Here is an 11640-nt window from a genome sequence, read left to right as displayed (position 1 = left end):
TGTTTGGAAGAGACATGAAATTCTTTAGAAGAGGAGATGTATGCATTTTGTGTCCCTAGAAATGAGCACAGAGGGGGAAGATGTTGTGGGTTAGGAACAGTGCTCCTCAATTCACTGCCCTCACTGGGACTCTCCAAACCATGCAGTGCTCTGGAGAGGAGAATTGGAGGCACAACAGGTAAAGATCACAGATTGAGATCATATCAACTTACTGGAAACAGCAATGAGATAAGGAATGAACAGTAACAGCTACAATATTAAAGACAGAGGGTACAAGGAAAGAAATTATTGACATGCAACCCTCTCCCAACAGTAGACAGTACCAGACATCTCCCTCCACCATGCTTACTTGACCTGGAGGAATCATTCCTTCTGGGAAGAGAGAGGAAGCTGGGGTGGTATAGAATAATCTCCAGGTCCTGGCCACGCCTCACCCAATATGCAAAATTAGCCCTGTCCTGGTCAGAACCAGGACAGAAAGGTACTAATCCCAGTCTTCTTCCACCACTAGTAATGATATGTCAATTACTTTCATAAAATCATCAAACCCCTCTGATTCAGGTCAGATTTTTTTTGTCACTGTTTTTCTTGGAGGCTCTTCCAGTAATTCCCTGCGGCATATTCAGGAAAGACAAGAAGAAAAGTCAGGCAGAGAGGATAACAAGGAGAGATGTCCAAGACTTACAGGAGCAGGTGGGATGTGTGGACAGCTGAGTCTGGTGAGAGCATGTGAGTCAGAGCTGAGTGAAGAGAAGGAAGGGCAGCAGCGTGGGAGGACCATGTTACTGACCATGGGGTCAGACTGAGAGAGAAGACTTAAACCTTTGAGGGAGTCTGAGGAGGGCAGAGCCTTGGGACCCTGAACCTCCCACTGCTGGAGGTCACTGCTGAAGGGGCAGCATGTCAGGACACAGGCAGGAGCACGTTTCTGTGTTTCTGGGTGATGTCAGGGACAACTTCTTGATACAGGGCCTGGTTGGGGCATCCCATGGGATTACACTGATAGATCTACTGTCCCTTTCAAGGAGACCAGCAGAGGAGGTGGTGACCCATGGCAGCTTTAGCTATGGTGAGTATGAAGGAGAGATGAAGATCCTGAGGGGAGGAAGGGAGAAGAATGGCAGAGCCCAAATGTGGGGCACCAGGTGAGCATCTTGTCCAGGACGTAGGCAGCTGAGATCACACAAGAGCAGCTCCAAAGGCTGAAAGAGTTGAGAACTGCCATGACTATATGGACCACATGAGATACCTGGGAAAACAAGCAGATGCATCAGCAGCCCTGCTTGGCTAAGATAAGAACTCATGAGAGAACTCCTTTGGAAAATGGCCACAAAAAGAAACAGGGCCAGGCTACAGAGGAGGGCTTTAGAAATATTGGCCAAGCTTTCAAGGGTGAGGTTAGGAAAGACAAGCTCAGCTGGAACTGGAAGGGATGTTAAGGGCAAGACAAAGATCTTCATCCTCTGTATGAACAGTAGAAGGCCAAACAAGGAGCTGTGTGCTCACTGCTCAGTGGGGAGAGTGATTTTGTGGCAGTGGACAGAGAGAAGACCGATGTTCCTAATGCCTTCTTTGCCTTTGCCTTCACCACCGAGTTCCTTCATCTTCTAACGCTTTGCAGAGCCCTGAGCAGCCCAGTACAGGAAAGATGTGAAGCAACTGAACAAATTCAGCAGAAGCACTTGCCCTGTGTGGGGAGGCTGAGGAATCAGGAACCTTATTCAGCCTTGAGAAGGGATGGCTTCTGGGGATGCCCAACAGCAGCTGGCCAGGACCCAGCGGGGGGTTGTCAAGAAGACAGAACCACCCCCTTCCCAGTGGGGCCTCATGGGAGAATGAGAGACAGTGGGGGGGTAAGCTGTAAAAAGAGAAAATGTGGGATAGAAGGAAATACTACTCTGGGAACAGTCAAGAGCTGGAGCTGGTAGCCCATAGAGGCTGTGCAATTTCCATCCTTGAAGAGTTTTAAGACATGATGGCTTAAAGCTCTGAGCAACCTGGTCTGACCTCAGAGCTGACTCCGCCGCTCAGATTAGATGTCCTCCCATGGGTCCTTCCAGCTGGAATTGTTGTCTGTGATTCATTCCATGAATATTTTAAAACTACCTTGAACTTCTAGCTAAATTTATTTCTGATCTATTTGTGTCCTTGAGTTCTTTTGCTGTCTTAGGCTTGTCCTTTGCCTAAAATAAATTTTATTCTGCAAAGTATTAACTGAGAACAATAACATTCTCTCTCGACTTTCGTTAAGCAGAACAAGCCAGGCTCTTCTAATTCTGTGCACACCCCTCCTCCCCTCCCCATAGTGACTGGAATAGAGTCCCTGCTCCTTTCTCATCCTAATATCCTCTCTATGCACCTGTTTTCATTTTAATTTATCTTCTGGCATGTAGGTGATTACAGCGTTGCAAGTACTGCACAAATCCAAATACAATGTCAATGAAAAAATGTTCATATCCAGAACTAGGCACTTTTACTACTGAAAATTCCACTATTTTTAAACAACATCCTGCCTATACTAATCCTGCTGCTGTTTATAATTTCCTGATGATGTTTTCTACATATGGAAATACATAAATGCAGTCATATGCAAAATTATTGTGCCATAGAAATTAATGTTGAGTTCTACCATTAAAGTTCTACCATTTTGTGATATTTGTCATAAACACTTCTCTCACAAAAAAATTTCATTTATCTTAGTTGGACCATTTTTTCACTTAGAAGTTGTTAAGTTTTCTAGACCTAGGTGTCTTTCAAATATTTGTGCTCAGAAGTCTTGTCCTCTCTTAAATTACATCTATTGATTTTTTTTTTCTGGTGAATATTGTTTTTCCCCAGCACCTCATTCATTTGGATGAGAATCAAAAAGATTTCTTTACAATAACATATATTCATTTAGGTCTTAATCTTGTTTTTAGGATCCTGTAAAAGACCACTTTAAATTCCAGAGATCACAAGTACCTAAAAGGTCTGAAACATAAGTATATTGTTCACAAAATATTTTATTATGCTGGTATTGCAAGTGCTTTTTGAGATACTGTGATCTCAATTTGGTCAAGTGGAGCTGTGGTCCTTCTGGGAAAGCAGCCTTCATTTAAGTAGTAATTAAGAACAAGTATTTCCCAATGATACAGCAGGTTTCCCAAGTCATAGTTTCATCTTTTATTTCTTCCTATATTCCTCCTTTGGGAAATTGTTTAAAGATAACCTAGAAGTCAATTCTCACAGTTTCTCAAGGAGATTGCCTGTCGTGTTATGGTAATTTGCCATGCAGGAGATAAATTGGGCTTTTGGAGATAGCATTTCTTTGTTCATGGCTTATGTACTGCTTTTCACATGAATTGGTTTGAGAGCAGTAAGGCATCTGTAGATTTAGTAAATGTAACTTCGAGCTTGTGAGACTGTAACACAGAATTCTGGGCCCCATGTAGAGTTCATTGGATAAATGCTTATGAATATACAAGGAGCTTTTAAGCACCAATGATTAAATTATTTCTATCTCCCTTCCAAGTGTAGTTACAGAGGCCTCATGTGTCTGGTCTTGGCACGTAAACCTCGTATAAAAGGAAGGCATGCACTGATTTCAGCACCATCCTGTTGATTCATGAGAGGGAATTTTCCAGTCTCAGCACTCCTCAGCACAAAATAAAAATTTCAGCCACTGGACAACAGAAACAGAAAAGTGTTTATCTGTGTACTGGGTACAGGTGCCCAGGGGCAGGTGGGGCTGGGAGCTGCAGAGGTGACCTCTGTGAGGAGAGGCTGAGACTGCCCCACAAACACAGTCTGTCCCAAGCAGAGATTGCCCTGTGACCCTGGAGAGGTCCTGGTGGAGCAGGTACTTCCCTGTAAAGCCTGGAGAGACCGTGGTACAGCAGACATCCACATTGCAGCCCCTGGCAGATGTGTCTCAAAGGAACTATAGCCCATGGAGAGCCCATGGAGAGCTGGAGCAGGTTGATACTGAAAAACTGAAACTCATGGAGAAGCCTAAGGCTGGAGCAGAAAAGTGTGAGTAGGAGAAAGGAGCTGTGGACAGGAACTGTTATAGACTGACTGCAGACCTCCATTCCTTATCTCCCTGTGCTGCCCAGTGGGGAGAAGGTAGAAGAGTTGGGAGTGAAGGGTTGAAGCTGAGCCTGGGAGAGAAGGGGTAGGTGGATGGAAGGTGCTCTATGTTTCATCTTTGTTTCTCAACACACAGCTTGATTTTAATTGGGAATAAATTAACATAATTTTCACTGTGCTGTCTCTTCTTTTGCTTGAGCCAGTAGCTGGTTACTGATGCTCTTGTCTTTGTCTTAACCCACAAGATTTTTCATGTTATTTTCCCTCTCTCTCTCTCTGTTGAGAAGGGTGATAGAGCAGCTGGATGGGGATCTGACAGTCACACAAGTTCAACCCAACACTCCATTCTTGACCCAATTCTCTTCACCATCTTCATTCATGGCTTGGACACTGGACTCAAAGGACCACTAAATATATTTACTGATGACACTAAATTGGGAGATGTCGACTCCCTCAGGGGCGGAGGAACCCTGCAGAGAGACTTCAACAAAGAAGGTAGAGAGATGGTCAATCATCTCTAACTCTCTAACTCTCATGTTGAACATGAAGTTCAACATGCTCAAGTGCTGGATTCTGTACTTTAGATGGGGCAACCCTGGATCTGTATATAGACTGGGGAATGAGATGCTGGAAATCAGTGCTGCAGGAAGGGTCCTGGGGTCCTGGTCAGTGTCAAGTTAAAGATGAGTCAGCAGTGCCCTGGCAGCCAGGAGGGACAGCCCTGTCCTAGGGGACATCAGGCACAGCATCACAGCCGGGCAAGGGAGGGGATTGTCCAGCTCTGCTCTGCACTGGGGCAGCCTCACCTCCAGTGCTGGGGGCTGGTTTGGGTGCCACAGTATGAAAAAGACATTAAACGTTAGAGGGTGTCCAAGGGATGCCCAAAGGAGGGTCACAAGGATGGTGATGGGTCTGGAGGGGCAGTTGTGTGAGAAGCAGATGAGTTCATTTGGTCTTTTCAGCCTGGGCAAGAGACTGAGGGGAGGCCTCACCATTGTCTTCAACATCCTCATGAGGGGAAGCAGAGGGACAGTGTGTTGGTTAAGCGGGTGGTTACTGCAATTGTATTGAATAGTGGGGCACCTGGCATGATGTAAATGCTATGGAATAAGAGGTGGAATGTGCTGGGTTTGGCTGGAGTAGAATTAAATGTCTTCACAGTGGCTGATACAGACTGTGTTTTGGATTTGTGCTGAGCACACGGTTGATAATAGATGTTGAGAGAGATGTTTTGTTATGGTTGAGCAGGGCTCACACAGAGCCAGGACTTCCGCTTTCTACACTGCCCTGCTGGTGAGGAGCGTGAGGGTTGTTGGGAGTTTGGGAGGAGACACAGCCAGGACAGGTGACCAAAATTGCCCAAAGAGATCATGTGACATCATGTGCAGTATATAAAGTGGGGGGAAGAAGGACAAAAGGGTGGAACGTTTGGAGTGATGACTTTTGTCTTTCCAATTAACCACTATGTATGATGAGCCCAGCTCTCCTGGAGATGGCTGAACACCTGCCCGCCTGTGGGAAGTGGTGAATGAATTCCCTGTTTTAATTTTTTTGTGTGTGGCTTTTGCTTTCCCTTGTAATCTATCTTTATCTCAACCCATGGGTTTTTTGGCTTTTACCCTTCTGATTCTCTCCCACGTCCCACTGGTGGAGGACTGAACAAGTGGCTGCCTGGTGCTTGGCTGCTGGCTGGAATGAAACCATGACGGGTAGTGCTTTACTCTCATGACTAGAGACAGGATTCAAGGAAATGGCCTGAAGCTGAGTCAGGAGAGGTTTAGACTGAGTATCAGGAAAAGACCTTTCACGAGAGGTGAACTGAGCACTGGAACAGCTCCCCAGGGAAGTGTTCACAGCACCAGTCTGACAGAGTTCAAGAAGTGTTTGGACAACACTTTCAGGCATACAGAGTGACTCTTGGGCTGTTCTGTGTAGGGCCAGGAGTTGGACTTGATGCTCCTGATGGATCCCTTCCAAATCAGCATTCTATGATTCTACAAAACTGTTTTGAGTAAGCTACTGCTCTCAGAGTAATTTCAGCCTTACTTTTTTATCTCAGTTTTCAACAGACTTATTATTAAGTTGAAAATTATTTCCATTTGATTAAATTCTATTAGAATTTCTGCCATTAAAAAGAAACAAGAGAAGCAAACTTCACAGCATTGATCTATCTATTGATGATTTGTTCCCTGGCAAAATTAAGGTTTGGTATTATTTATAATTCAGTTTCTATCAGGATTTATTACTCCAGAAGTTGCAATGCACATTTCTTGGTTGGGTTTTCTTTTAACTTTTTGTTTAAAAAAAAAGGGATATCAATGACCTATAATTAGAATGGTACTAAAAATTCACACGTTGCTAATTCCAGCAGCGCTGCTCAGAAGGTGACGTCACTTCTATGCACAGGCACAGCACCAGCACTCTGCAGATCTTAAGAGACTCAAGAGGCAGCACAAACTTCTTCTGTCTGTGTCATACTTGTGTCTGATATCTTGTATGGACACCTGGGAGAGCTAAAAGAAAAGTCTTCCCATCTTCCTTTAGGTTTCGTAGAACACCCACTGGACTTCCTGCTTAAATGCAAAGGACAATGTATCCCTCACCCACTTTCACGCACCTGAACTGAGCTTCAAACAACAGCAAAATAAAGACAGAAAAGAAAGAATATTTGACTTATGTCAACATTCTTATTCTTTTTGGAAGAATGTTGTCTCATTTAATCCTCATGAAAGTGGAAAAAAATAACAGTAGTGGATTAAAGCCAGAGTTTAAGAAAATACATTTAAATATATCTTTTTACTTAAAAATGAGTTTCCTCATCATTCAAAGACCTAAGAGTTAAGCTATGTTACATACACCTCAGGTACAAATTGAGAAAAGATTCAATAAATCAGACTATATAAAAAGCAAGAGACTTCCCCCCCCCCCCAGAAAAATGTATTTGTGTTTTATCTGATCATATAAAAAACATTAAATTTAAAAAAAAGACGTGTATATATTTTTTCAAGTGTTAATGGTTTCACCATTCATCTTTACTACATTCCAAAGTCCTGTAACACCAGGGCACGTTATCCTTATCTGTGTAGCACAGTGAGCACAATCTTTACACTGAGGTCACTCTCATCACTACTTCCCCAGAGCAGTTATCCTCTGATGAATCCTCCTGAGGTCTCATGCGGTTGAACAGGTGTAACAACACATAGCCACACTGAAATCTCGGTGAGGTTAACTGTGTTGGATGAACTAAACTTCTGTTTCTAAATGCAGTCAGTGGCAGCCACAATGTCCTCCCTGCTGAGGATTCTCCTCGATTGCTCTCTTCTATGTCCGTGGCTTTATCATAATTTAACACATCCCAGTGTAGGTTCACAGCTCTCCAGCGCTTAAACACTCGATAAACAGATGCACCTTCATGGACTATCAGTCCTGAAAGTAAGAGGGAAAAAAAAGCATTTATACAAAATGTCAATGGCTATCCTTTTGAGAGCAAATAGAGATTTAGCATATTTTAATGACTCTGGCAATTTCCAGATGCAATTAAATTACTCATAACATTAATAATTCAAACAAACTGTACAATTGTATGCAATTTAACTGGTTATTCATTTGTTTGGGAGGCAGGAACATGCAGAGTGAATAAAGTTGTTCTGAATGAAAGCTCAGCATAACCAATACTGGACTAATCTGAGCATGCCTAACTATTTAGTTAAATGATTCAGATTTAAGTAAACCAATGCAAAACTGGCACATTTGGATATTGACTGTTTATGCTAGTGCTGCCCTTATGCATGGTAAGTACTATTTATTTACTGAGATTTGTATTGGTTTAAGTAGACCTTTAAGAAGGTTAGACCATCTGTTATGAACAGGAAATCCTAAATTTGTTAAAGAGTGTTTTGTAAAATTCAGTACAGATACAGAAAAAATTAACTGCTTTCATATTCCCAGTTCAACTTAAGAGCACAGAAGATTTATGAAACAGCTGTAAGTATAATGACTTTCCTGTCTTGCTTTCTTTAGAACAAGAAGAAATTAAATGGTATTATTAACTACAGTGAGCATAGTAAGGAGGATAGACTCTTCTTTCTCTTTAGTATTAAATAGGAAAAAGTTGCAAATTATCTTTTTCTTGAGACCCAGAAATCTTTTAAAAGGTCCTTCAAGGAAAATACAGAATTTCCGGAGTCCTCAGGAGACCAATCTGTTTAAGAATTTCCATGTAGCTAATATGTATGCCTATTGTATGAGTTCAAGCAACTTATTTGAAGAAATGAAGCTCTTAACTTATTGTAAGTATGTATGTATTTATACTCTTTATATGTGAGTATTTCAAATATGGATCTGCTGGGGAGACACGTGGGGCTTCTGCCCTTTTACTAGTTTTTTCCTCAGCCAGCCTGGTTGAGGACTGTTACACGGTTCTGAGCAACACCACCTGTTTTCTCTGGCTCCCTGCTTGAGAAGACAGCAATCTGCCTAGCCAAAAACATTTATAAATCTTTTGTCCAGTGTGCTTCTTGCCTAAAATTTTCCTATACATGGCCACATCTATAATATGATCTGTGGTGTCCTTTAGCCCAAGAGATTGTTTATCACCCGTTTCTACACAAGAAAATTCTGATTTAAGTGTCTGAGGTCCTTTAGCACAATTAACTGATACCAGAAAGGAGATGCTCACAGAAAGATGACACAAGCAGAAAGGGTGGTAAAAATATTTACATGAACAGCAAACTCACATTCAAGTGCAATGATTTGCAGATAGCAACCCCTACTCTAGCAAATTTTTAAAGATCATTACATGAAAGATGGAGAAACACACAGATTTCTTTCAGAAGGCCATGATAGTGAATGCAGCATCTCTGTAAAGCTTTCAAGTTTCCTAGAAATCATTGAAGCATCCAATACAGCAAAAGTAGCAAAAAACAAACTTAATTAAATAGTAAATATTCTAAATGTATTTTGTAACACCAAAGGTGTTTTAGTGGATATTTTTCTTGATTGCAAGATTTATCTTTATCTTTGCAGATATAGATAAAGTAACCTGTCTTTAAAATTCAGCATAATAATAATTTAGTCAATAGATAAATGTACCTTCAAGACTGCTTTGATTGTATAAAAAGAATAAATGTATTTGATTCCATACAGAATCTACAAGCCAAAGTAGCCACGGTTTTACTGCTGTGACAAAGATTCACCCTTTTGTGTTCTTTTGAAATTCCTATAAAGTTGATAAAGGAGATGAGAATAATCTTCCTCAACCTGTTCCTGGAACACAGCTTTATTTGGTTCAATTTCTCTCAAGTCTGTGATGAAGCAAAGTTAAAAGAACCTATTTACTCCAAAGTAAAGATACATGTCTGCACTCTACTAGAACCTGAACAATATATTTCAGATTAGAGAAGGAAGTATTTGAGAAAGGATCATTGAGTACATGTATGTACTCAAATGTACATGAAGTACATTTAAACAGTCAAAATATCTTTCCAAAATTACAACAGAAAAATTTGTAGGATGACTTCTTTAAGGGTATTCTCTTTTACTGTCCTGGGGCTTTTAGGATTTATTGAAATTATGTTTTTAAACATTGGCAATGATGAGAAATCTTCTTTATAGTGGAAGCTGTCAGTCTCATATACCTTAAAAGAGCTACAAAACAAAGGATGAAATATTGCAAGCCTTGACATAAAGTTGTCAGATTTGGCAGTGCTGAAGGAGAAAAGGAGCACTTTCATAATTCCTCTCATAAAAAGTTTTAGCTCCCTTCTTGATAGAGCTATAGGTTGAAAAATACCTACGTAGAAGAGGCAAAAGAACTGGGGGAAGGGTGGGGAACCTCTTGGCACCAACAGTTTCAAGACCACAGACAAGAGGAACTCTAGGTAAGTTTTAAATGCTATAGATTTTCCAAGTCTAGAGGAGTTCCAATGCTCAAAATACAAGTAGTCAGTCACTGAAGTGGAGCTGTAAGAAAATGACAAATAATTGCCTTTTTCTTAAGGGTTCCACAGCAATGAATGTAGCTATGAGAAAGAAAACAAGAACAAATCCCAAAGAAAAAAAAGAAGAATATGGATTTGTTGCAAACACTTGTAGGGGAAAAAATATTTGTTTGACTCAGATGATCCCAAGAAGTATTACAATTCACTACTGTTGGCTGTTCAGGTGTTCTGTCCAATTACTATTTACAAGGAACAGAGTATTTGGATGATGGACCCATCTAAATGTCATACGGTCCTAAGAAGACTTTACCTTTAGGTTTTATCTCTAAGATGGAGGCATTGAAGTGGAATCCAGCCAATAGGATAATGAAGAATCTTAATTTTTTTTCTTACGTTTTTGCCAAGTACTATTCTATTATTTCGCTGTATTCAAAGGTTTTCTTACCATGACTCACAAGATAATTCAAATTTTTGCTACTTAATGTCTTTACAAGCAGTCAACTTTTCTTATATCATTCATATTTGGTGGTATTAAGTTACATCTTTATCTTATTTGTCACACTAATCTTATATATAATAATTTAGGAATGGTCCTCACAGAAACATCACAAGATTTTATCCAGGGATAAAAGATCATTTTCAGAAACAGACTTTACCTCTGGACAAAACGTCATGTCTTAAAACTATTCTAGGACCCACATATAAATATATATATATATATATATAAAAGCCATCAGTTGTTCACAGCATTAAAGTGAAACCTATCCACGCTAAAAATAGTAATATAATTCTTTATAAACTATTTAGAATTAGATCTAGTGTGGGAGAAAAAAAGACTTTCTGAGTAAAGAGATATAAGGTGCAGCTAGATGTGCTCACTGTAACTTCAGCCTGTTGGTTTTTACAACCAAGGAGTTACAGGAATGTTGCAAGGCATCAAGTTCCTTAGCAGGGAAAAAAGAGGCTTTCAGAGGGAAAGTCACACCTCGCACTGGCTCCCATCTCTTACTCCCCTGCCGCAGTACTACTGGCACCAGTCACGTGTCCAGTGCAATGTAACAACTGCTCCTCACTGCTGGAAAAGGAGCAGCACTGTTGTTCTGGGATTGCAAGTCAGCTGTTATTATTTGTGAGAGGTTTTGTTCATGTTAGAACCATTTATGACCAGTAGTTATAACTATTTTCCAGTAAAAAATATATATAAAATTCTACAACTTTTCTGTTATACAAACTAACTGCTAGGTTTAGAAAGTAGAATGGGCAAAGGCTTGATATACTGTCCTTCAGTGAGTAGGAAAGGGATTTATATTATTCATTCCTTTCATGAATTCACTCCCTTTGGTAATCCCTACATGGATGGTCTGATCCTAGCACTATCTCTGGAATAGCTATGAGTTTCACAGGTTTTAGTTCTGCTTCATCAGAGTGTTCAAGATTTGCTTTAGGGAAACTTCTACCAATAGCAAATTTCAAAGAGAACAGCTTTACTCTCAGCTTGGATGCAGAAAAGTACAAGGCAATGACTTGTAGGGTTAAAACCAACACTGTTAAGTAAAAACAATCCTATTTGTCAGGAAGAATTCTGGAAAAATTCAGACTGGAAGAAAGAGAACAGTGGATACCAATAAAATAT

At 40.6% G+C, this 11640-nt stretch overlaps 1 protein-coding gene across 1 annotated transcript in view; it reads right to left on the bottom strand.

Annotated features, from left to right (window-relative positions):
* Positions 1–7066: 7066 nt before the first annotated feature.
* The window catches only part of MARCHF11 (membrane associated ring-CH-type finger 11), a 32128-nt gene continuing 27554 nt past the window's right edge, over positions 7067–11640 (bottom strand). The window contains exon 4 of the mRNA XM_083870979.1: positions 7067–7494. Coding sequence (XP_083727105.1) covers positions 7172–7494 — 323 coding nt within the window. The 3' untranslated portion in view covers positions 7067–7171. The remainder of the gene's footprint in view (positions 7495–11640) is intronic.

Source organism: Zosterops lateralis (genome assembly GCF_965231275.1).
Source record: "Zosterops lateralis genome assembly, chromosome: 1".
In the NCBI taxonomy this organism is placed as follows: Eukaryota; Metazoa; Chordata; class Aves; order Passeriformes; family Zosteropidae; genus Zosterops; species Zosterops lateralis.
The sequence above is the reverse complement of the archived record's forward strand: the minus strand, read 5'-3'. Positions and strand labels throughout refer to the sequence as shown.